Here is a 25,147-nt window from a genome sequence, read left to right as displayed (position 1 = left end):
GCCCGACCCGCGGGGACGCCCCAGCCCGCGACTCGGCGCTTCCCGCGCCCTGGGCACCGGCAGCCGCGTGCGCGGGGGTCTGCGCCCGCAGCCGCCCCCGGCCCGGGACGCACGTGCAGGGCGGACAATGCAACTCGGAGCGGGGGGCCCCGGCAGCCTGCGAGGAACTTGGCGGCGGCGCGGGCGCGTCCCGCCGGGCTGCTGGGGGTCTCGGGGGGCCGCGCCGCGGAACAATAGCGGGCAGCCCGGGGTGGGCGCGGGGCCCCCCGGGGTGCCGGCGCGGCGGGACAGGTCGGTGCGGGGGCCGCGCTGCAGCCGGGCCGCGGGCCCCCGCGCCCCGCGCCGCTCGGGAAACCCGCGCGGCCGCCCGCGCCCCGCGCCCCGTCCCGGCGGCGCCCGGCGCGGCCCCTTTAAGGCGGGCGCGGCCCGAGCGGGCGCGAGCGCGCGCGCCCCCCGCGGCGCCCCCGGGGCCCTCCCGCCCGCCGCCTTCGCGTTCCGGCGACGCTTAAGGGCGCCCGGCCGCGCGCTGCATTGTGGGAGCGGCCGGGCCCCGCGCTCGGGAGGAGGCGGAGGGCGCCGCGCGCACCGGTAAGCGCGGGCCGCGGGCTTAAAGGGGCGGCGGGGCGGGCGGCGGGACCCCTCGGGGCCGGCCCGGGGCGCGGCGCGGCGGCGGCGGCGGGCGCGGGGCCCGAGCCGGGCGGGCTGCCGGGGCCGCTTTAAAAGAGAAGCGCCGCCCGCGCGCCCCTCGGCCGCCGCCGCGCCCGGGCGGGGGCGCGGGCACGCACGGGTTAACCGGGCCCGCGGCCCCCGCGTGCGCCCCCCGCGTGCGCCCCCCGCGCCCCCGCCCGGGCGCCCCTTTGTCCCCGGGCGGCCGCGGGGCGCGGGGGCGCGGGCGGGGGGCGCCGCCTGCCCCCCCTCCCCGGCGGCGCGGGGCGGGTGGGGGGACCCGGGTAAGGCGGGCGGGGGGCGGCGGGCCCGGCGCATTGTGCGTCCCGGGGGGCGAGCGGGGTGCACCGGGAGTCATGCCGTGGGGGGGGCCCGGCGCGCGTCTCCCCCCCCCCCGCCCGCCCCTCCGCCCGCCGGGCAGTTGGTGGTCGCGGGGTCGGGGTCCGCGGGCAAGCGGAGCGCTCCCCTCCCCGGAGCCCCCACCCCCCACCCCGGCCCCCTGGGGAATGCGGAGACTGCAGTCGGGGCTAAGGTGTTTGCAACTTTTTTTTTTCTCCTTTCTTTTTCTTACCCCCTCTGATAAAAAGTTGGGGAAGATGTAAATTGCATTTAAAGGGAAGTGAGCCGCCCCCCCCACCCCCCGCCGCTCTCACCCTGCCTTTTTTTTTTTAAAACCCCTTTTTCCTTTTTTTTTTTTTAATTTCTTCGGCTGCGGATCGGAGATAGGAAAAAAAAAAAGGAAAAGGTCCGTGAGTCCTGTCCCCACCACCCCACCGCCCCGCGTCGGTGCTAATAGAGGGAGCAGCTAGCGCATTCCTTCCGGACCCTTCAGAGTGGAGGGGTTGCTTGGAGTTTTCCCAACTTGGCCTTTTGCTTTGCAAGCCCCCCCCCTTCCCCATCCTGTTTTGTACAGGTGGTTTACCTGGAAGTTGGGGGGATTTTACTCCTGTAGGCTTCAGACGCATCCTTGCTGTGCTGGTCCCAAATGTGGTCTTCTCTCCTGGGGGATGGGTGGGCAGTAAGCGTTTGCTTCCAAACCCAGGTTTTGTGAGCTCGTGGGTGCCCCAGGGTGGGAACTCCACAAACGGGAGGAATCAGGCTCTTGGTCATGAACTTGACTTAAACTGGCCCTGAACCGGGAATGTGTGCAGTGCTCGGGGGTCAGGGATGAACTGGGGTCTGCCGTGTGCCCAGTGCAGTGTCGGTCTGGAGGTTGGTAAACCCCTCAGAGCACCTGTGAGGTTTGGGGTCTCACATGAAGGGCATCTGACTTGGATGAGTTCCAGAAACTTCTGGTAGTACCAACAGCTAGTGATGTCGGTTCTGTGTCTGGTTTGAGTCCTGCAGTGAGTATCGGGCAGCGGAGTGCGTGCCGGTTTGGGTGGGATGTTTGCTTTCTAGGAAATACCGCTGCCTTCCAGCCGTGGTTCGCCCTGGATGGAGCGCAGGTGCTGAGTGGCCGTGGGGTGTTTGAAAGCCGTGTTCCTCCTTTCGGGAGGGGGGGCTTCCTATTAGGGCGGGATGGCGCCGTGGCCTTCAGCTCAGAGGGAAAAGTTTTTCCTTCCTGAGTGGGTTTGACCTTTCCGAAGAACGTCTTCTCCGCCGTTTCTAGTTGGGGGTGTTTGTTTTCTGGATGAGATTAGCAAGATACGAGGTTTTCCTGAAGGTTGGACATAGGGGTTCCTAGGAAGAGACTTGGGGCTTTGTGTTCTGGAGGGCACTGTGAGAGCCAGCTGGGGCTGGGCAGTGTCCTCCCCCCGCCCCCTACTCCAGGCGTGGCAGCCCAGCCCAGCCTCCCCTTCCTGGCAGATGCCAGGGAAAATCCTTTTAACTGTCTGTCTTTGTTTTGGCGCTGCCAGGGGGTCCGTGAAGAACCCAGCCAGCTTGGAGAGGGCGGGGAGGCGGCGTGCGCCCCAGAACCATGTCTACACGGGAGTCCTTTAACCCCGAAAGTTACGAATTGGACAAGAGCTTCCGGCTGACCCGGTTCACGGAACTCAAGGGCACGGGCTGCAAAGTGCCCCAGGACGTGCTGCAGAAGCTTCTGGAGTCCCTGCAGGAAAACCACTTCCAGGAAGATGAGCAGTTCCTGGGCGCCGTTATGCCCAGGCTTGGTAGGTACCACCTCATCTGCTCGGATTCCCCTCCTCCCAAAAAAAGCCAAACCAGGTCCCGGTGTTATCCGGATGTGTGCTTTCCCTGTGAGAAGGGTTGGAAGCGCAGTCACCGTTACGTTCTCTTTTTCTGGCTTGTTTGGGGGCTTAATTGCAACGCTCCGAGGGGCCAGAGCCATAGTGTGAGCACAGAGCCAGAAGTAAGCACTGAGCACCACCAGGTGTGACCGGAGCCTGCCTTTCCACACCAGAAGCCGCGCTGGAGCAAATGATCTCCTTAGCTGAGAGTCCCATGGAACCTCCTCGCTGGCCCTCTCCTACAGCTCTCTGTCAAACCCTTGTCTTAAGCCAGGAAAACACTGCTAGACGTGGCAGCCCCGTCCCCAAAGCCAGAGCTTCTCAAAAGAGGCTGGTGGGGACCCCCAATCTCAAAGACCGCAGGGTCGTGGGGAAGGCCTAGTGGGCGTCCCATGCTGCCTGCCCCTCCTGTTTTCACTCTGGTTTTGCTTGTTTTGGGGTCACACCTGGCAGTGCTCAGGGCTTACTCCAGGGAGGGTTGGGGGACCAGCTTGGGTGCTGGCGATTGAACCCGGGTTGTTGCGTGCAAGGCAAAATGTGCTGTGCTGTGCTGTGGCTCTGGTATGAACTGGTCTGGGCTCTCAAGCTTTAGTGTTCTGCTCTGTAAAATGGGTTAATACTGTCTGTCATTGCTGCTTCCCAGGAAACGCGTCTCCTGTGTCTGTACACTCAAGGCCGCGTGTTTGTTTCTGTGTTCCGTGTCCCCGTGAAAATGATTGTGCCGTGCTCTAAAGTGGCGTCAGCTGCAAGTTTTTTTTAATGGACCCGAGTTTCTGATGTTCTTTTATCCCGGGAATTGCCTTTGATCCAGGCCCATCTGACCTGGCACCCGAGAGCCTAGGCCAGGCTTGTCCTTTCCTTGACTGCCTGACCCAGGCTCCTCCCAGAGCTGGCCTGTCCCCATTTCCCCAGGCCCCTGGCGGGCTGACCCTTAGATTGTGGACACGTGGAGTGAGCCGGGTAGAGCAGTGGTGTCCAGGGGGATGGGGTGTGAGCCAACTTTGCAAGTCTAGGCAGACAGCAGTGAGACAGCAATTGGGTAAACTGAGCCAGCCTGCCCCCACAGTTCCGGTAGACTTGGAATATTGGAGCATGCGACTCATTGAGAACATCGCTAATGGAGCCCCAAGCCACAGAACAGCCAGCCCAGATTTGATTCCCGGCACCCCCTGGGGTCCTTCCCCCCCCCCCCCCCCCCCCAAGTATCCCTGGGTGTGGCTCCAAACCTTTTTTTTTTTTGAAGCTTAAAAGACCTCACACGTGAGGTGCTGGTGCTGAGTGAAGTCTGGTGAGGCTGCTTAGACCTCTTCACCCTCTCAAGGTCCCCTGTGGCCAGCCAGTGCCCTGCTGGACAGGACAAGGCCCCGGGGGCGGCCTCTGGGTTCCATCCCCAGCACTGCAGGAAGACAGACCACTTCTGATGCGGGTGTAAATATGTACGAAACAGCCCACAAAGGAAGAGATTTAATTCCAAGTGGTCACTCAAATCAGAAACACTTGAAGCCAGAGTTCCAGAGGGGTTTGCGTCGTTTCCAGTAATTCTGTCGCTGAGAGGGAAATTTGGAAAGCGCCCGCTGCCTGCCTCCCTCCCAGAGGGAGCGGTGGCACCCTCGGAGGAGCCCCGGGGTTAGGGTCCTGCTGGGGGAGAAGCGGCAGGCAGGGCGAGGCACTGTCCGGGTGTCCTGGAGCAGTTTCTGAGAACTCTTGCACACAGTGCTCTCGGGATGAGCCTGGGTGTGGCAGCTGGCGAAGTGGGTTCTGAGGGCACAGACCTGGGGAGCTTCCCTCGTGACCCGCTGCCCCTTCCGAGCGTTTCTGCTTCGCCTATTCTTCGGTGGTTTTTGTTTTGGGGGCCATACTTGGCAGTGCTGGGGGGACCCGGTGGGGTGCTGGGGAGCAAACCCTGGTCAGCTGCGTGCAAGGCCAGCGCTCTGCACTCTCTCTCTGGCCCCTTCCGGGGATGCTTAGAGAATTATGGCTTGCAGCACGAGCCTTGGCTGCTGTTTGCATTTCACAGGGGAGCATCCGGTGTGGGCGGGGGGTGGCCAGCCCTGAGGCCTGCGGTGCCGTGGGGGGCCCTCCATGTTTTATGAGTTGCCGGGGCAAGAGAAGAGCGACCCCGAGAGGCAGGAACCATGCCTGCCTGCCCTGTTGGTGCCTTGTGCATTCCCGTCCCAGGCCAGGAGCCAGCACAGGTCCCTGGTCCCCGAGGCTTTGCTGGACCCCAGCACGGAGCCCCCTGCACGGCCGCAGTTCCCTCCCCCGTCTGACGAGGGCCCCTCGCTTCCCCACAGGCATCGGCATGGACACGTGTGTCATTCCCCTGCGGCACGGCGGCCTGTCCCTGGTGCAGACCACCGACTATATCTACCCCATCGTCGACGACCCCTACATGATGGTGAGTGGTGGCTGTGCCTCCTTTCTCTGCTGCTGTTCCTGGACAAGGGTTGCTGGACCCGGCGATCAAACACTGGTCCATGCAGTGTCAGCCCTAGCAGCTCAGGGAAGCTCCCAGCTGGGCAAGACGTGGTCCGGGGTGGACATGCCCATCCTGCACATGTGCCCTGACTGCCAGCCTGGACCCCTGCAGAGCTCTTGGCCAACGCCCATCCCCCCTGGCCCCCGCGCCACTCCCCTGCACCTGGGCCTGTGCCTTGGCTCCCTCCGCTCTGCCGGCCATGCCCCAGGGAGACTGGGCAGGGGGCAGAGGGCCGGGGGGAGACAGAGGTGCCTCCTCCTGTATTGGGGGCCATACCCAGTGGCGCTTGGACAGCCCTTGGCAGTACCAGTGCAGGGCTCAGGCAGGGCTGGTCAACCAGACACAAGGCAAGCGCCTGGGCTGGACCGTCCGAGTTCCCAAGCCCCAGTGTCCCACGGTGCCTGCCCGCTCCGTGGTGTTCGCGCTCCGAGGGGCAGAGCCCGGGAAGGCTGCGTGCTGGGGAGGGAAGCGGGGTCCCCTGCTCCGTCCTGCCACCGACCCTGCTCTGTCTCCTCCCTCCCTCCAGGGCAGGATCGCCTGCGCCAACGTCCTCAGCGACCTCTACGCCATGGGGGTGACCGAGTGTGACAACATGCTGATGCTGCTGGGGGTCAGCAACAAGATGACGGACAGGGTGAGGCCCGGGCCGTGGGGGGCCAGAAGCCGGCTGCTCTCCCCGCGCGTGGGCTGTGCCCAGGTGGCACTCGGCCTGGCGCCCACATCACCCATTGCGGTGCTTTGTGTGAACAGCCCTTGTGTTGGTTTCTGTCCCCGTGAGGGAGATGACCCCTTCCCGCACTCCTGCAACCCCAGATATGCTTGTGGGAAGGGGCGCAGGGGCCTCGGGGGGCTTCGCAGCTGGTGCCTGAGCAGCCCAATGGGCAGGTCTGGGCCCAACTGGCTCGGAGTTAGCCGAGTGCCAGTTATCTTTTGAGGGGTGGCGGGAGGGGCTGTTGGATTTGGGGGCCACGGCCATCAGTGCTTGGGGGACCACACGGGCTGCCAGGGATCAAACCTGGGTCGGCAGTGTGCAAGACGTGGACAGTCCTAGCTGCTGTACTGTTGCCCCGCCCCGGTGGGGTTCTTGGGTCCTTTACGATGTTCTGGCGGGCTCTTCTGGGTTCTGAGCTGAATGATGTGACTCTGAATTTTTGTCCTCTTGCACCCTAGGAAAGGGATAAAGTGATACCCCTAATTATACAGGGCTTCAAAGATGCAGCCGAGGAGGCAGGGACGTCTGTGACGGGCGGCCAGACCGTGCTGAACCCCTGGATTGTCCTGGGCGGAGTGGCCACCACGGTCTGCCAACCCAATGAGTTCATCATGTGAGTCTGTCTTCGAGGGCCAGAGAAGTGGCTCAGTGGGCAGAGCACGTGCTCCACTGCAGGAGACCTGGGCTCTGATTTTGGCACCTCCCGGTTCCCCTAAGCTGGGAGTTTTCCTCCGCCAAACACACACCTGCACAGGCGCGCACGCAGCCCCCTTCTGAGTGATCACCTCAGACGTATGTTCTGGTGCTTTCGTGGGCCCGTGACCAACACAGTGCCAACGTGCCATGCAGGACATCCCCTTAGCAGCCAGGCGTCCTGGCTCTGGCCCTGGGGGGCTTGAGACTTCGTGTTTAAGACTCAGTCAGTCTGACTGTGGCCCGGGGACGGCGTGTGCGGCCCCTCGGTTCCATCACAACTGAATAGAACGTCTGGTTTTAAAAAGTTGGTCCTGTTTTAAGACTCGTAGATTTATTTTTGTGTGTTTGGGTCACACCAGTGCTGTTCGGGACTTGCCCTGGCTTTGTGCTCAGGTCACTCCTGGCAGGCTCCCGTGGGGGCGTTGGGCGGGCAGGTCGGCCCCCTCTGCTGACGGCTCCTGTCACTCAGCTCACCGTCTTCACCCAAAAGTTAGCACCTTGAAGTGCTCCCTTTGTCGGGGCTATGCCTCTGTCACCCCATCTAGCACCCAGTCGCCTCAAGTCAGCCTCCAGGCAACCGTCCTTCCTTGTCTCCAGGCTGTTGGGACTATGGGGGCTCAGCCCTGCGTGTCCCAACCCTGGTCCCTCCCCTCCCCATCTCGCTGCCTTTCCAGGAACGGTGGCTGTCAGCACCGTTCCTCCTGCTGTCTGGGCGGGAGAGAGTTCTGGGCTTCTGTCTCCGAGTCTACTGCACTGGTCCCCAGGCCCGGGTCCCGGGCGTGTGCAGGGCGGACCCTCAACGCTGTCTGCAGCTGGTGCCCTGCCCGGCTCTGTGTCTCTCCGAGACTCGCCATCACCTGTGTCTTCCCGGTGGCCAATGGCCAAGCGCTTTCTCCGAAGGTACTTTGTGGCCCCTTGAGGGTCTTTGGAGGAATTTCTCTGCGTGTCGCAGGCCCAGGTGGGTGCTCGGGAAAGCGCCCAGCACCCTTTCTGTGGGGATTCTCCCCAGGTGGATACAGCCATTGGCAGACTTTCCCCATGGCCGGGGTGAACGGCCCTGTAGCCACTTGTCCTCTGCATCCCCCTCTGCGGAGTGAGGCGGGTCAATTCACAGAACCAGCTTCACGGGCGCTGCCTGTGAACACCAAGCCAGCGGTGCTGGTGAGGGTCACTGAGCGGTGAGGGGCGCACAGCACCCCGGCCTGCCTGGTGTTGGCTTCATGCAGGCCCGTGGAGTCAAGTCTTCCCGCCCTGCTGGGCTGCGGTAGCTCCCGCCCGCCCACCTCTCACCCACCCCAGCTGATGCTTTTCTCCCGCAGGCCAGACAACGCCGTGCCGGGGGACGTGCTCGTGCTGACTAAACCCCTGGGGACGCAAGTGGCCGTAGCCGTGCATCAGTGGCTGGACATTGTGAGTGACCCCGCCTGTAGGGGGCTGGGCAAGGGGTGGGGGCACTCTCTGTGCCCATCATGGCCCGCCAGGTCTGTTCATGACGCAGCCTCAGTGCTGCGGGAACTCCGGGACATGGTCAGGGCTGGACCAGGGCGCTACCTGCTGGGCACCGGGATTGCTCCCCAGCACCACAGAACAGCCAATCCGCGAACACCGTGCCTGTCCAGAGCAGAGAATGCGCGTTCTGGTGTGGGGACACTCTGGGTAGTTGGCAGTTTGCATGACTTTAGTCATGAGGGTCTTTTGGGCCATAGTTTTGTCTTTGTTTTGTTTTGGGGCCACACCCGGCTTTGCTTTGTTCCTGAACAAAGCCAGAGGTGACCCCTGAGCACCGCCGGGTGTGGCTCTAAAACTCAACAAAGAAACCCCCAAAATAAAAAGACTCCCCAGCGGATGATGCTGTCCTCTTTTTGGCTCAGAGTAGAGATTAACCCTCTCCCTCCCTGTTGTGGTCAGCCTGAGAAGTGGAATAAAATCAAGTTGGTGGTCACGCAGGAGGATGTGGAGCTGGCGTATCAGGAGGCCATGATGAATATGGCCAGGCTCAACAGGACAGGTACAAGGGCGCCGGGGTGGGTCTCGGGGCGCATCCCACTGGTGCCGGTCATGGACCGAGGCTGCACTGCCCCAAACAGCATCACTACCTGCATTTTTTCCCAAAACCTTTTCTATGTTTAGCTGGTTGTTTAATTTTGTTCATGTTATAAGTGATAGATTTTTATGCATTTTACATGCACGTGGAGCCTGCTTTTTCCCATTGAGCATCACAAACTCACCCCTCGGGGGGCTGGAGAGAGAGCACAGCAGGTAGGGCGCTTGCCTTGCACTCCGGCTGACCTGGGTTCGATTCCCAGCATCCCATATGGTCCCCTGAGCACCGCCAGGAGTAATTCCTGAGTGCAGAGCCAGGAGTAATCCCTGTGCCTTGCCGGGTGTGACCCCAAAAAGCAAAAAAAAAAAACCCTCGTGTTTGTTTGCCGCATGTGATTTTTTAATGACTATGCACTAGGGATATGTGTGGTTCTTTCTCCTGCACCTGAACAGTCTTTTTTTGTTTGTTGGGGGCTGCATTCAGAGTTTCTTAGGACTCCTGGCTCTGTGCTCAGGGATCACTCCTGGTAGGGGTCGGGGCAACCGTTAACGAGGGATTGAACCCGGGTCAGCCACGTGCCAATGCCCAACTTTCCATACTCTTTCTCCAGCCCAGACACTTCCTTTTTTAAATCTGGGGGCTGGAGTGGTCCAGTACCACGGGTCAGTGCTTGCGTCGGGCGCGGCCGCATGGGATTGCCTTCGCCCCTGGGCGGTAAGGGCCGATGCTGGTTCCGGAGTGGCCACGAGGCTTTGATGGAGAACTGGGGTCACTGTGGTCGCTGGGAGGTGCAGGCAGGCCACGAGTTGGAATTTGCATGTGCAGGGGCCCCCACAGTCTCAGCCCCCAGCCCCGCAGTGACGTGCCCCTGTCCCCTTAGCCGCAGGCCTCATGCACACGTTCAACGCCCACGCGGCCACGGACATCACGGGCTTCGGCATCCTGGGCCACGCGCAGAACCTGGCCAGGCAGCAGCGCAATGAGGTGTCCTTCGTCATCCACAACCTGCCCGTGCTGGCCAAGATGGCAGCCGTGAGCAAGGCCTGCGGCAACATGTTCGGCCTCATGCACGGCACCTGCCCCGAGACCTCAGGTACACAGCGTGTGAGTGCACACGCGGGAGTGCTCGTGGATATGCATGGTGTGTGCGTGTGGTGTGTGCATGCTCATGTGAGTCTTCATGCTCGCGTGTGGTGTTTGTGTGTGAGCCTGCAGGGGTGTGTGTGGTGTGTGCGTGCTCGCATGTGGCATGGGTACACGTGTGTGGGTGCGAGTCACTGCCCTCTGTGGGGCCAATCTGGGCTCTGAGCTAAGACTCGCTTGTGACTTGTAGAAGCAGCGTTGGAAGGGGGACCCATGTGCATGGGTGACATTGGACAGGCTCCTTTTTATTTTTTTTCCCCCCTTAGAAATACATGTTTAAAATCCCCAACTAGGGACTAGAGCAATAGCACAGTGGGTAGGGCGTTTGCCTTGCACGCGGCCAACTAAAGTTCGATTCCCAGCATCCCATATGGCCCCCTGAGCACCATCAGGAGTAATTCCTGAGTGCAGAGCCAGGAGTAACCCCTGTGCATGGCTGGGTGTGACCCCAAAAAAAGCAAAAAAAAATAATAAAAAATAAAATCACCAACTAGTGAAAGGGGGAACAGCAGGCCTTGAAGCGCCTATTTTCTCTGACCCTCTCCCCTTCCATGTCCCCAGACCCCTGCTTCACCTTTCTGTGTGTGTGAACCATGCCCGGCTGCGCGCAGGGCTTACTCCTGGCTTTGTGCTCAGGAATTATTGAGCTGGCATGTTGCCAAGCCCAGTTTCATCCCTGGTACCCCCTATGGTCCCCTGAGCACCGCCAGGTGTGCCCCCAGCTGGAGAGAGCCTGGCCATCTGTGCTTTGCACGCGCACACACACACACACACACACACACAGTAGACCCAGTGTGACCACCCCCCAGGCCCAGCTACCTGCAATTCCCCAGCGTGTGGTGGAAAAGGGCAGCCCTGCCCGGCCTGTGTGCAGGGAGCCCGGAGTCTTTCTCCCTCAGTATTAGGGCTTGCCACTAGGTGACGCTGTGCTCGTCCTGTTTTCCCGTACTGGGGCTCACCGACTGATAATGCTAATGCCGGGTCCCTCAGTGGGGGGTGTTGGATTGAGGGGCATGTGACTGGGGCCGTGGCTGACTGTCTCCTCCCCCTAGGAGGGCTCCTGATCTGCCTCCCTCGAGAGCAGGCCGCCCGCTTCTGTGCGGAGATCAAGTCGCCCAAGTACGGGGAGGGCCATCAGGCCTGGATCATCGGCATCGTGGAGAAGGGCAACCGCACGGCCCGGATCATAGACAAGCCCCGGATCATCGAGGTCGCCCCCCAGGTGGCCACGCAGAACGTCAACCCCACGCCCGGCGCCACCTCCTAATCGAGACCCGCGTCTCCGCTCAGTTTGGTTTCTAGATCCGTTTTCTCTCGTCACTTCAGTTCAAGACTTCGAGCAGCAGCAGAAGCAGCAGCAGCAGCAACAGAATCCTCGTCCACACAGCCGGGACTCAGGGCACGCGGAAGGCTGCGAGTGGCAGAATAGAGTCCAAGGCCTTTTTTCCTTTCTTCCTTTTTTCTTTTTTTTTTTTTTCCTTTTTTTCCTGTTACATTAACTGAAGCTGCTCCCCGTCTCGGCGGCTTCTGAGTTGAGAATGATATTATTATCCAATACTGTTGATTCATTTTGAATCTTTAGACACTTACTCTTGCCACACAGGCGCTTCCGGACGGTGCTTCCCTGCAGCACAGACATTTCGCCCCACCCGTGCCCCCAAGCCCCGTCTTCGCTCGGTGTATTGATCACTGTCAGCATCTGGACGGGATTCGGGACAGGGGCATGGTCGGCGGCGCCAGGCCAGCTCAGTGTCCTCAGGAAGGTTGCACAGTTCCTTCCCGGCTCTGGTGCATACGCCCCGTCCGTCCATTCATCGTCGTCGTATCCGAGGCCAGGCCGTCTCCCAAGGTCCACTCACTGCTCAGTGACCAGTGCTTCACTCTGCATGGGAAGCACCTTGAAGACAGGGGGAAAAAAAAGTCATTTCTCACTTTGTAGCCTTCCTGATACTCACAGTAATACCATTAACCATTGTCTTTATTGGTAGCAAAAAAAAAAGGTACCTTTTGCAACTGTAATTAGATGTTCTATAGTACAAGGCATTGCCTTCCCGGTGTCCTGTATAATTCTCATTCACAATTCAAGATAATTAATTACTCCAATAATTTTTAATGTAATCGATGATAAGGACTGTCCAATGGATGGTGGTGTTAAAAAATGCCTTTTATATTTTGTATAGTGATTTGCAGGCCTTTTTTTTTTTTTCAAATCAGTTGCCGTTTAGCCTGATTCTTAACCTTTTTTTTTTTTTGTCCCTTACGCCGTAATTTTTGTGCACGCTTCTATGATCTGTGTTTAAAAACAAAACAAAACCCAACGACCACACTGCATCGCCAGCAGCCTGAACTGAAACTTGTTATTCGAATAAATATTTAATTTTTTTTAATGCTCTTGTATAATCAGATGCCCCTTTTAGTATTATTTTAGAAGTGTGGGGAGGGTTTTGGCTAAAATACAATTTATTGGGGGAGAAACTAGATTTTAGTTTTATAAAACTTTTAAGTCTTTCATGGGACCTATATTTTCTTGAATTAAATTTTGTAGTTCTAGCGCAAATAGGCACTGTCCACAGGTGTTTCTCTGTCACCCAGAACGGAGGCTTCCTTCTTCACCCCAGCCCGCGGAGAAACTCCTCGGCGTTAAGCACAAGCCTGTCCCGATGGCCCACGCCCGCCGCCCCAGCCACTCACCAAAGGAAGCGGCCCTGGAGACGAGCTTGGGGCCGGCTCTGGCTGGCCTCCGCAGGACCCAGCACCGCCTTCGTGCACGTGGAACTGAAACTCAAGCCATAGGCCAGAGCACGGCGGCCCCGAGCCACGCGCATGGACACACTTGTAGCAACTGAGCCGGCCATCGGCCCTCCAAAGCCACACGCAGTGGTCTGCAAAATAAAATGTGTTGGAACCCTCTGAGTAAGAGACAGACCGAGGAAGTGTTGTGGTGTGTTTGTATAGTGTGGCAGAGGGCAAGGATGTGCTCCTGGGCAGCGGGCAGGGCCGAAGGAGGTGGGCTGCCCGCGTGGACGCGGCTGTGGAGGGAAGGCTGGTCCACGTGGCCCCCAGAGGAAGAAGGGATCTCCGGGGGCCGCTTTCCTAGAGACGGTCTGGGCCTTCAGGCCCATCCCCACCCGGCCCCTGCAGGGGGCTGAGACTTGTTTTGCAAAAGACCCTTCTCCAGCAATTTTGAGTTCTGGGGGTTGACGTCTGGTCCCCCCAATAAGTATCTTAAGTCCCCTGAACCAGGTGACTCTAGGGGAATTTTAATTCTTGGCAGAAACAGATAATGTAGAAGGTTGGGTTTTTTGGTTTCTGTCTGGGGACCACACCCGGTGGTGCTCAGTGCTGATCCCTGGCTCTGCAACAAGGGATCACTTGAGGAAGGGGGTCCATGAGAGATGCTGGGGTGCCTCAGGGTGGCCACCTGCAAGACAAGTGCCTGACCACTCAGGCCCCTTTTGTTTTTCTCCTGGTTTGGTTTTGGACCAACACCTGGTGGTTCCCAGGGCTGACTCCTGGCTCTGTTCAGGGGTCACTCCTGGCAGAGCTCAGAGGACCACATAGGAGCCAGGGATTGAACACGGGCTATGCATGCGCAAGGCAAGAGCCTTCCCTGCTGCCACAAGTTTCCATCCCCGAGCCAGATTTCAATAATTAGAGCTTGGCAGGGCTGGAGAGAGAGCACAGCGGGTAGGGCGTATTCCTTGCATGCGGCCGACCCGGGTTCGATTTCCAGCATCCCATGTGGTCCCCTGAGCACCGCCAGGAGAACTGAGTGCAGAGCCAGGAGTAACCCCTGTGTATTGCCAGGTGTGACCCAAAAAAGCAAAAAAATAATTAGAGCTTGGCTAAGGAGGAGAGAATCTTGGTTTCCTGACTGCATGGGACAAAGTCATACTGAGGCTGTATATATGCTGGTACCCCAATCCTTTGGCCCTGCAATAAAAAGTGTGAAAAAGCGGGGGTCTCTGGCTAGGGGAATTTCTCTGCTCTGCCTGGGACCCACAGCTGCACTTGTGACTGTCAGAGACGGTGCTCAAGAGCTTAGCAGTCCCAGATGAGAAGTGAAGTATGAGACGCAGTATTAAGTAGTGACACTCGGGCTCCATGTTCATTTGTAGTCTTTGGATTCGCCAGCCCTGGACTGAAGCCTGAGCGTTTCCAACGGTCTGGATTAGAGAGACAACCTGTCTTTCTGTAACAACACCTTAGGATAGGATCAGAATGATAGGACTAGAGCAATAGTAACAGCGGGGAGGGCGTTTGCCTTGCACACGGCCAACCCGGGTTCCGTCCCCAGCATTCCATAGGATCCCCCGAGTCCCACCAGGAGTAATAATGCCTGAGTAACCTCTGTGCATTGACAGGTGTGACCCAAAACAAAATTTAAAAGATCAGAATGATGGGGCTGGAGCAATAGCACAGCGGGTAGGGCGTTTGCCTTGCATGCGGCCGACCCGGGTTCGATTCCCAGCATCCCATATGGTCCCCTGAGCACCGCCAGGAGTAATTCCTGAGTGCATGAACCAGGAGTAACCCCTGTGCATCGCTGGGTGTGACCCAAAAAGCAAAAAAAGATCAGAATGATAAACTTCTAATCTTGCCTTTAAGAGATGGGGAATGACTGTCCGTCCGTAGAGCCCAGAGGACCCGCCTTGTCCTGTTCATTTGGGACAGCCGGCGAGCAGGCACGGGGAACAAGGCTGAGCAGCAGACGTGCTTGCCTGCGCTGCCTGTCCGGACATGTGCATTTCTCTGCACTTCAGACACTGCCAAGGCGGTGTGTGTGCGTGTGTCTGTGTGTGAGACGTCACTCGAGTGTGGTGTGTGTGCAGGGCTGTTTCCCTGAGCTGCTTGTTTTACTCCCTTCATCCCTGCCTGAGGCTGGCTGCTTTGTCACCGTTACTTACTGTCAGTGATTCCCACTTTTCCTCCTTTAAGATCCAGGCTTTAAGATCCTTCAAGATCCATGAGGTTTAGATTGGGTGCCCGCCCTCGCCCCTTCCTTGTTTATACTGTGATGGGCCTGAACACCCTTCCAGGGATGACCCACATCCGGCTGGGGTGCTCACACCCAGGAGTTGGCCTTGCTATAGTTTTATTGTGCACACGTGGGTAGTTGCTGCTCACAAGTGGACTCAGGCATGGTGCTCACTTGGGGTCCCAGTCCGCAGGGACTTGGCCTTGCTCAAGCGTCAGAGCCGCCACACCCGTGTGAGCACACGTGGGACTCCGGGGATTGGGGTTCCTTGCAGATGCCCCTAAACCTGTGTCATTTCTCCACCCCACCCAGGAGGCAAACTGGTCCCCAAGGAAAGCCAATCGATTCGTGTCCTTGTTGGGAAAGCCTGAGGATCACAGCTCCATCCCAGCTGAAACCAGGAGGGCTGGCTGGAGAGACCTTGACTAGGACGGCTGGTGGGACAGACGCTCACAGAGGTCCAGACACGTCACGACTTGCCGGGAAGTGGCTTGTGGTGCCGTGCTGGGCTTAGTCAGCGGCCCTTGAGCAAAACATGTCTCAGATCTGCTCTCGGGCGTCCTGTCCTGCATGCTTCACGGCTCTGTCCGGCTCTCAGCAGTCGGTTCTTTGGCAGCAGTTGGTTGTGAGCTGCTTCTGGACCTTTGGTGGCTGTTTGAGGAAAGGGAGTGTAAATGCAATTGGGAAGTTATTTACGTACTCGCAAAACGAAGATATTTGAAGGAATATATTATGGACTAGACTCGTCTCTTCTGTACTTTTTTTTTCCTTTTTGGGTGACACCCGACAATGCATAGGGGTTCTTCCTGGCTCTGCACTCAGGAATGACTCCTCGCGGTGCTCGGGGGACCATATGGGATGCTGGGGATTGAACCTACGTCAGCTGCTTGCAAGGCAAACGCCCTCCCCGCTGTCCTATGGCTCTGGCGCCTCATCTGGACTTCTTATTGGTCTAAAGCCTCAAGGACATGCCCTGTGGTGTGGGTGAGGGTGCAAGTCCTGTGGATGACTGGCATTTCTAGTGCTGTTGTTGAACGTCCCCTCCGGTGGTGCAGTGCCCACTTCTGACCCGAGGAGGGCAGTAGGCGCCTCACACATCCCTGCCGGGTAATACTACCAAAAGGACAAGAACAATTAATTTATTGACTGCTTTCGTTTTGGGGGGGTCACCGCGGGCGGTGCTCAGGCAGCGCTCAGGAGTCCCTCCTGGCGGGGCTCCGGGATGAGGGCGACCCCAGAGGATGCCAGGAGCTGACCCAGGGTGGGTCTTTTGCGCAGGGCCCACGCCACAAACCGGCCTCTGCTCTTTAGGACTGGGCTGCCGGCCCATCAGCCGACTCTGCTGCCCAGCGAGTGTCCCAGCTAGTGACTGCAAACCCTGCAACCGGTGCATCCCTTGCTGAGCTCCGGCCGGCGGCAGGCCGGGTGCGTGTCCTCCCGGGCCCGCTGGCCGGGCCGGGGTGGCAGGTCGGACCGTGCGTGCGGTGTCCCGGCGCGCCCACTGCGCAACGCGGCCCCGCCCGTCCCGGTCCCCGCCCGGCCGGAGGCGGAGCCGCGCGCCGGGTTAAAGAGTGGCCTCGGCCAGCGCGGGCGTCCCGGTCACCAACGCCATGGACGAGCCGCGCGCCGCCGCCCGCCTGCGCCTGGTGCTGGGCCACCTCGGTCGCCCCGCGGCCGGCACCAGCGCCGTATCCTTTGGGCCGCGCGGGCCAGGCCGCGTCGGGCCGGGTCGGGCCGGGCCGAAGCGCGGAGGGGAGGCCTGCGGGGCGCTGGCCCCGGGTGGGTGGGATGCGGCCCTGCGCACGGCCCAGGAGAGGGTCGGGGGCAGCCAAAGAGCAGCAGGGCGAGCCCCCCGCGCCCCAGGGCGCCCCTCAGCCCGCAGCTCTGCGCCCGCTGTCCTGTCCTGCCGCCCTGGCCGTCGTCCCGGAGGCCAGCGCTCAGCTGACTGGTCACTTTTTGTCCTTGGTCGTGACGTCGTGACCTCTAATGTCCTGGAAATGTCGAGGCAGGAGGGGGTGCGGGGGAGCTGGAGGGCCTGTTCTGGGGGGCTCCCGGTGCAAATAGCTAGGGTGCTGGGTTTTTTTGTTGTTTGTTTTTGGCTTTTTGGGTCACACCCAAAAAGGCTCAGGGGTCACTCCTGGCTCTGCACTCAGGAATTCCTCCTGGTGGTGCTCAGGGGACCATATGGGATGCTAGGACTCGAACCGGGTTAGGCCACATGCAAGGCAAACGCCCTACCTGCTGTGCTATTGCTCCAGCCCCCTAGGGTGCTGTTCTGACTAATAGGACCCATGGGGCTGGCCATGCCCCAGTGCCCGCTGCCTGCCTGGGTCTTAGGGAGGGAGCTGGGCTCCAAAAGGAGTGGGGGGGGGGAGGCAGGGTGGAGCCAGGTCAGCCTCCAGTCACCCCTTTGCCTTGTCTGCTGGTACTGGTCCAAGTCCCTGGCCACTGTGGCCAGGAGTGACCACTGAGCACAGAGCCAGGAGTAGCCCAACACCCCTGGTGTGGCCCTACCCCGGCCGTGCCCCTCAGAAAAAAAAGGAATAAAATGGGTTGGGGGCGGGAGATAGGGTAGGGCCTTTGGCTTTCCGACAGGGCTGATCCCTGAATCCTGCAGGGTGAGGCCCCAAAACCAAACAAAGTGGAAAATTGGTCCTTCTACGCCCCATAAATCAGACATGTGTACCGGGTTGTCCTTCTGCGCCCCATAAATCAGACGTGTGTACTGTTTGCACTGCTCGGGTTGTCTGAGCCAGGGTGCTTAGGAAGCGCCCAGAATATTCTGAGGGACTTTTCCTTCCAACTGTCCCCGCTGGCCTCTGAGTGTTGGAGTCTTGGGTGGTTCTAGTGACTGGTTTTCCCTTCGCTTCTCTGCAGCTCAGTTGTGATGGAGCAGGGTAATTTATTGTCTCAGCTCCTGTCCCAGGGCTGATGGAGGGGGTGGAGGAGGCTGATTGTGAAATCTCGTTTTACAGGTCGGATGGCACACACAGAGACTGGGCGAGAGAGGTTTTCGCTCCAAGGTCATTCACACCGGGCCCGTGCGCTGAAAATGCAGCTTCCTGGGTCCCTCGGACCTGTCAGAGGCCCTGAGCCGGGCTGCTCCTGAGGTTTCAGGCCCTGGCCGTCCCGAGCATCCCCAATGTCCCTGGGCTGCAGGAGTGGCTCTGAGGAAGGCTCCTCAGCCTGATTCTCAACAGAGAGCAGTGTTCAAGGCCTTTTCCCCTGCTAACTTGCTAACCTAGTTTATTGGTTTCTGAACCATACCCAGCAGTGCTCAGAGCTTACTCCTGGCTCTGTGCTCAGGGGTCGCTCCTGGTGGTGCTCGGGAACCCAGATGTGGTTCCACATCAGGGTTGGCTCATGTGAGGCAAACGCCCTGCCCACTGTGCTATCACTCCAGCCCCATCCCGGGTTTTAACTGACTCCTGCAGAAGTGTGCATTCTGGAGTGAGGATCATGGTTTTTTGAAATAGAGACCGTGAGAGAGTTTTCACCGTGTTTGGTATGAAGAAGAGAAGGTATCCCCGAATTCCACTGCCCGCTCATTTGTCAAGTTTCAGTGTTCCTTTTGGATGTACCTGCATCACTGTGTGATTAGATCATTAGAATCAGACTGTGTGAGCAGCCCTTAGCTCCCACTCAGTTATTTGTGGAAGCCTTCGCTAATCACCTAGAAAACATGGGCACGGGGGCAGAGCGATGGGACAGTGGGTAGGGCACTTGCCTTGCACATAGCTGATCCAGGTTTGATTTCTGGCACTCCCAAGCCCCAACCGGAGTGACCCCTGAGCACAGAGCCAGGAGTAAGCTCTGATCCTGAGCCCCACCCAGGGTGGCCCAAAAATTGAAAAACAAAGAGGAGGAAACCAAAACAGAGGAGTCATAGGACAGTGGGGAGGACGCTGGGATGAGTCCCTAGGTTTGAATCCCAGCTTCCCATATGGTCCCCTAAGGCGGCCAGGAGTGATTCCTGAGCACAGAGCCAGGAGTAAGCCCTGAGCACTGCTGGGGGCAACGTCCAAACCAAGCAACCCTAACAAACACGAACCGCTGTGGAATAAACAGTGACTGAGCGTGGCATGGACCCCCTCAGGTGCAATTCTGAATATCCCAGAGAAATGGCTCTTCTCCCTTCTTCCTGCACTCTGACCCACACCGGGCCAGTACCCTGCCCGCTCTATTTGCTCTCCAATCCTCCTGCTTCTCTTTCAAAATTTATTTTATCTTATTTTAATTTTATTTTTGGATTTTGGGCCACTCCTGGCAAGGTTCGGGTGTGAGGGATTGAAGCTGGGTTGCCACAAGCAAGGCATTTGCTTTGCCCCTGTTTGACCTCTCAGGCTCGACATTTGACCTTAATTCACACCCTAGGTCGCTCACCCCACCTCAGGGGGTGTGTATCCGGCCACTTCCCATCCTCAAAAATTCCAGTAAGTAGATCTCTTTATTTTATTTATTTTTAAATTCTTTTTGATTTGGGGTGCATCCCTGACAGTGCTGAGGGCTACTCCTCGCTCTGTGTTCAGGGCCTGCCCCTGGTGATGCTCCGGATTGGGGATCTCAACCCATTGACCTGCCCACCCGTGTTCAGTGTCTCCGGGACTGGGAGGTGACTCAGAGGCAGAGCACAAGCCCGGGAGGGCCCTGGGTTCCATTCCCAGCACCTCAAAAAAAAGTGGGGGTTGGGGCCGGAGCATCAGTACAGTGGGGAAGGCATTTGCCTTGCATGTGGCCGCCCCGGGTCTGATCCCGGCATCCCATGTGGGACCCCAGCACCGCCAGGAGGGATTCCTGAGTGCAGAGGTAGGAATAAGCCCCAAGCACAACCGGGCGTGGTGAAGAAAAGAAAGCCGAAGTAAAGCAAAGAAAGATCTTAGGGACAAATGCAGAGTGGGCACTGTGGCGCTCCTCCGGTTTGGGCCCTGCTGTGTGGGCGTCTTGCAGCCGCACGTCCCGGGGTTCTCTCTTCTCTTCAGGTACACGCACGACAACAACTTGCTGAGCCTGGAGCAGAGGAAATTCTATGAAGAAAATGGCTTTCTTGTCATTAAAAAGCTGGTGTCTGACGAGAACATCGAACGCTACAGGTGACGCCAGGAGCCCGCTGTCCGGTGGGGGACCCAGCTGGGCTTTGGGGCACAGCAGAGACTTCCCGTGAGGTCAGCGCCTGACCATGGTGCCCTCAGGCCCAGCCTCTGGCCTGTAGAAAGGGCTGGCCTCAGCCCTGCCCCCAGAGTCTGGGTATAGGGGAGCGACGCTGAGAGAGCGCAGGTGGGCGTGAGGGAGAGTGGGCGGGGCGGGCCCATAGAATGCTCAGTCAGGCTGTGGAGACCCCCCAGCTCTGAGGGTGCCTGGCTGTCCCCAGCACTGCAGGGCTGGAGCAGGAGGGTCGCCTGAGCACCATTTAGGAGTCCTCTCACCCTCCCACCACACACACACACACACACACTCCACACACACACACACATACATACACACCACATATGCATACACTACACATATATACATATGCACCACATGTACATATACCACACACATACACACACATGCACACCACACATACATACACCACACATACATACACCACACATACATACATACACACATACACCACATATACCACACACACACTTCACACACAGACATACACACACGTACACATACATGCATATATACCACATACTCATACACCACACACACCACACCATACACACACCCCACACACACATGCATAACACACGACACATATATACATCATACACACATCACACACACACACGTACACACACATACATACATCACACACACACACTCCACACACAGACATACACACACGTACACACACATACGTACACACCACACATGCATACGGCACATACACACGCACGTGTGCACACACCTTCCCCACGCCAGGAAGGCCTGAGCCCGCGGTCAGGACCCTTGTCCCTCTGGTCGTGCAGTGCCATCCCCTGCAGCAGTCCCGGGCAGGGCCTCTGGGGCTCGCGGTCCGTCTGGAGCGGCTGGCTTGGTTCTCGTCCCGCAGGAAGGAGTTTGAGCGGATCTGCAGGAAGGAGGTGAAGCCCCTCGGGCTGATGGTCATGAAGGACGTGAGCATCGCCAAGACGGTCAAGGACTCCAACGAGCGGGTGGTGACCAAGGTGCAGGACTTCCAGGAGGATGAGGAGCTCTTCAGCTACTGCAAGCTGCCGGAGGTACATGCCTGGATGGCAGGAGTGAATGAATGAATCAATGAATAAGTTCTTGGGGCGTCAGGGAGGCCTGATCAGAGGCGTGCCTGAGGGAGGAAGCCCCTGGCTCACTACATGTCCACTCGAGCCCCATCCCCATGGTATCCCCTGGATTCTGGAATCTTCCTTACCTACCTTCTTGGTTCTTATATAAAGCTATGCTTAGAGGCCAGAGCAATAGTACTGCGGGGAGGGCACTTGCCTTGCACACGGCCAACAGGGGTTCAATCCCCGGCATCTCGTATGGTCCCTGGAGCCAGGAGTAACCCCTGAGCATTGCCAGGTGTGACCCCAACAGCAAACAAACAAGCAAAAGTATGCCTGGCCATGACCGGCCCCTTCGCATTGTGCATGACCTCTCTTCGCTTTTCCTTAGATTCTGAAATATGTGGAGTGTTTCACCGGCCCCAATATCATGGCCATGCACACGATGCTGATCAACAAGCCGCCGGACACGGGTAAGTGCCCTGGCTCTGCTGGAGAAGCCATCCAGACTCCTGGGTGGCCACCCAGACGGCAGCCTGTGTCCCGTCCCACTGCTGGGCTTCACATGTGAGGCTGCTCCTTCTCTGGGCTTGATCCTGGGGCCCAGGGGTGACTTCAGATGTGAGATGCAGTTAACCCTGATCACTCTCGGCCTGCGGCGTGAGTGCAGGTGATCATAGATGTAGCCTGACCCAACGACGTTATTATGCCCAACTGCAAGTCCCTGATGCAGCTGTTCCTCACTTTATCTCATATGCTGCTGGGGCTCGAACCTGGGGCCTTACGCACACAAGGCAGGTGCTGTCCTGCCGGGCCATTTCGCTGGCCTCGGCCCTTTCCATTTCTGGGTTGGACTGACTAAAATCCAGCTCATAGGAGGAGTCCGAGCAATAGGACAGCAGGGAAGGCACATTTGCAGCAGACCTGGGTTCCATCCCTGGCATCCCATATGGTCCCCAGCCGAGCACTGGCGGCAGGCACTCCTGAGCCAGGAGTAATCCCTGCGTGTTGCTGACTGTAGCCCCCAAACAAAAACAATAATAATAATAAATAAATAAAACCCAGCACGTGAGGGACTTATTCAGAGGCAGAACCCAGGACGCTGCTTTTCTTTTATATATATATGGATTGAAGTTCTGTGACAGTATGGTTAATAATGGTTTACCACGTCCATAATTCCAACACCATCCCCATCAGCGTACCTACCTCCCTTCCCCCAGGTTCCCAACGTCCCCTACCCCCCTCAACCTGCCACAAACTCTGTTGGTTTTGGTGGACTTTTTTGGCTTTTTTTTTTTTTTGGTTACACCCAGCAATGCTCAGGGATTACTCCTGGCTCCAAACTTAGGAATTCCTCCTGGCGGTGCTCTGGGCACCACATGGGTGTGAGGGGTCGAACCCAGGGTCAGCTCTGTGCAAGGCAAATGCCCCACCCACTGTAGCACCCCTGCCCCAAGCTGCATTTTCTTTTTTCCTTTTCGCTTTTCGTGTCACACCCAGCGACGCTCAGGGTGTGACTGGACTCAGGAATCACTGCTGGCAGTGCTCAGGGAAACCATATGGGATGTGTGGGCTCAAGCAAGCCTGGTGGCTTACGCAGCAGGTGACACAGGTGTCCCCTCTCAGGCAAGAAGACCTCCCGGCACCCGCTGCACCAGGACCTGCACTATTTCCCCTTCCGACCCAGTGACAACATCGTCTGTGCCTGGACAGCGATGGAGCACATTGACCGCAACAATGGCTGCCTGGTGGTGATCCCCGGCACGCACAAGGGTACCCTGCTGCCGCACGGCTACCCAAAATGGGAGGTGGGTGCTCCCGAGGCTGTCACAGTCTCTTCATGCCCAGATAGAGCACCCCCCAACCCCAGGAAAATGCTCTCTCTTCTTTTCCTCCTCCTCCTCCTCCTCCTCCACCTCCTCCTCCTCCTCCACCTCTGCCTCCTCCTCCTCCTCCTCCTCCTCTTCTTCTCCCTCTCTCCTCCTTTTTCTCCTCCTCTTTTGTTTGTTTGTTTGTTTGGGGGCACACCCAGCAGTGCCCAGAGCTTACTCCTGGTTCTGCACTCAGAAATTACCCTGGTGGTGCTCAGGGGACCATATGGGATGCTAGGGATCGAACCCATGTAGGGATCGAGCCACATGCAAGGCAAACACCCTTCCTGCTGTGCTATTGCTCTAGCCCCTCGTTTCTTTCTTCTTGATTATTTATTTGGGGGGGGGGTGATGGGGTGGGGACCACGTGGTGCTGGGATCTCTGTTTTCTTTTCCCTTTTTGTTTTTTTTTTGGGGGGGGAGGGAGCTGTATGCAGCAATGCTCAGGACTCATCCCTATATGCAGCAGTGCTCAGGGATTACTCCCAGCTCTGTGCTCCAAGGACCATATGGAGTGCCACATTCAAGGCAGGAACCCCACCGGTATAATGTGTCTCCAGCTCCCAACTTTCTTTTGGGTCATACCTGGCGATGCACAGGGGTTACTCCTGGCTCTGCACTCAGGAATTACCCCTGGCGTTGCTCAGGGGACCATATGGGATGCTGGGAATCGAACCTGGATCGGCCGTGTGGTGCAAGGCAAACGCCTTACCCGCTGTGCTATCGCTCCAGCCCCTCCCAACTTTCTTTAAATTTTGTTTTTTTGTCTTTTTGAGCTGCATCTGACTGTGCCCTCAGGGCTTATTCCTGGCCCTGGGCTCAGGGGGCCACCCTTGGGGGCTCTGGACCAGGTGATGTGCTCAGGATGCAGCCAGGGTGAGGTGCAAGCAAGGCAAGCGCCCTCCTCCTGACTGTCTCTGCAGCCACAGTCTGTTTGACGCCTCTCCTTGTGGCATGCGAGCATGTAGCGGATTTCTGTAGACATCTCGCAGTGTGGATGTACGCATTCTTCCTGGCCAGGAAGAGAGCTGCTTTGTTTTTGTCATATGGAGATTGAGCCCAGAACCTCACACCTCCAGTCATGTGCTTGGACACTCTACCAACCTAGGGTTGTGACTTTTTTCTTTTCCTTTTACTCAATTAAAAAAAAAAAAAGTTCAGGGAAGTTCTCAATTCAATTTCTATGTTAAAAGTCCAAGGACTGCTTCAGAATATCACTGTCACTGTCACTGTCCTCCCGTTGTTCATCGATTTGCTCGAGTGGGCCCAGTAACGTCTCCATTGTGACAATTATTACTGTGTTTTGGCATATTGAATATGTCACAGGTAGCTTGCCAGGCTTTGCTGTGCGGGCGAGATACTCTCAGTAGCTTGCCGGGCTTCAGGCCCTCCCGTTGATCGTCGATTTGCTCGAGCGGGCCCAGTAACGTCTCCATTGGAGACTTTGTTGTTACTGTGTCTGGCATATCAAATACTCTTGGTAGCTTGCCGGGCTCTCCGAGAGGGGCGGAGGAATCGAACTCGGGTCGGCCATGTTGGCTGCGTGCAAGGCAGACGCCCTACCCGCTGTGCTATCGCTCCTCCTTGCCGGGCTTCAGAATATACCATTTTTTTTTTCAACTTAAAAAATAAACCTTCTTAGAGTCAGAGTAATAGTAGAGCGGGGAGGGCGTTTGCCTTGCACGTGGCTGACCCAAGTTCAATCCCCGGCATCCCATAAGGTTCCCGAGCACCACCAGGAGTAATTCTTGAGTGCAGAGCCAGGAGTAATCCCTGAGCATCTCCAGGTGTGGTCAAACAAAGCCAAAAAAACCTTTTTTTGGTCAACATTTGGCTTCCTAAAACCAAACATCAGAGAAATGTTTGTGTCTTTGACTCTCATAAGAATTCAATTTCTGGGGCTGGAGTGATAGCACAGCAGGTAGGGCGTTTGCCTTGCACGCGTCCGACCCAGGTTTGATTCCCAGCATCCCATAGGGTCCCCCAAGCACCACCAGGAGTAACTCCTGAATGCAGAGCCAGGAGTAACCCCTGAGCATTGCCAGGTATGACCCAAAAAAGAAAAAATTCAATTTGTCGGACTAGAGATATGGTCAAGGGCTTCAGACACTTGCCTTTCCTGAAGCTACC

General features: G+C 57.9%; 2 protein-coding genes across 3 annotated transcripts in view; both read left to right on the top strand.

Annotated features, from left to right (window-relative positions):
• Nucleotides 1–455: 455 nt before the first annotated feature.
• On the top strand, nucleotides 456–11,250 carry SEPHS1 (selenophosphate synthetase 1). 2 transcript variants are annotated; one of them, XM_056114564.1, is made up of 9 exons: nucleotides 456–588; nucleotides 2,526–2,780; nucleotides 5,153–5,256; nucleotides 5,864–5,971; nucleotides 6,541–6,662; nucleotides 8,065–8,155; nucleotides 8,654–8,753; nucleotides 9,670–9,882; nucleotides 10,985–11,250. In XM_056114564.1, the coding sequence occupies exons 2-9, from the start codon at nucleotides 2,588–2,590 to the stop codon at nucleotides 11,197–11,199; spliced, it is 1,146 nt and encodes a 381-aa protein (XP_055970539.1). In that variant the 5' UTR covers nucleotides 456–588; nucleotides 2,526–2,587; the 3' UTR covers nucleotides 11,200–11,250. The 2 variants fall into 2 exon arrangements, with proteins under 2 accessions (XP_055970539.1, XP_055970538.1); XM_056114563.1 differs by having other exon boundaries at nucleotides 6,508–6,662; nucleotides 10,985–11,249.
• A 5,242-nt stretch (nucleotides 11,251–16,492) lies between these two features.
• PHYH (phytanoyl-CoA 2-hydroxylase) overlaps nucleotides 16,493–25,147 on the top strand; it is a 13,652-nt gene continuing 4,997 nt past the window's right edge. Inside the window, exons 1-6 of the mRNA XM_056114512.1 lie at nucleotides 16,493–16,598; nucleotides 19,285–19,343; nucleotides 19,890–20,000; nucleotides 20,957–21,125; nucleotides 21,538–21,619; nucleotides 22,773–22,954. Coding sequence (XP_055970487.1) covers nucleotides 16,521–16,598; nucleotides 19,285–19,343; nucleotides 19,890–20,000; nucleotides 20,957–21,125; nucleotides 21,538–21,619; nucleotides 22,773–22,954 — 681 coding nt within the window. The 5' untranslated portion in view covers nucleotides 16,493–16,520. The remainder of the gene's footprint in view (nucleotides 16,599–19,284; nucleotides 19,344–19,889; nucleotides 20,001–20,956; nucleotides 21,126–21,537; nucleotides 21,620–22,772; nucleotides 22,955–25,147) is intronic.

Source organism: Sorex fumeus, unplaced genomic scaffold (genome assembly GCF_029834395.1).
Source record: "Sorex fumeus unplaced genomic scaffold, SorFum_2.1 ptg000026l, whole genome shotgun sequence".
Taxonomy (NCBI): domain Eukaryota; kingdom Metazoa; phylum Chordata; class Mammalia; order Eulipotyphla; family Soricidae; genus Sorex; species Sorex fumeus.
Note: the sequence above shows the minus strand (reverse complement) of the source record. Positions and strands in the feature narration are given on the sequence as shown.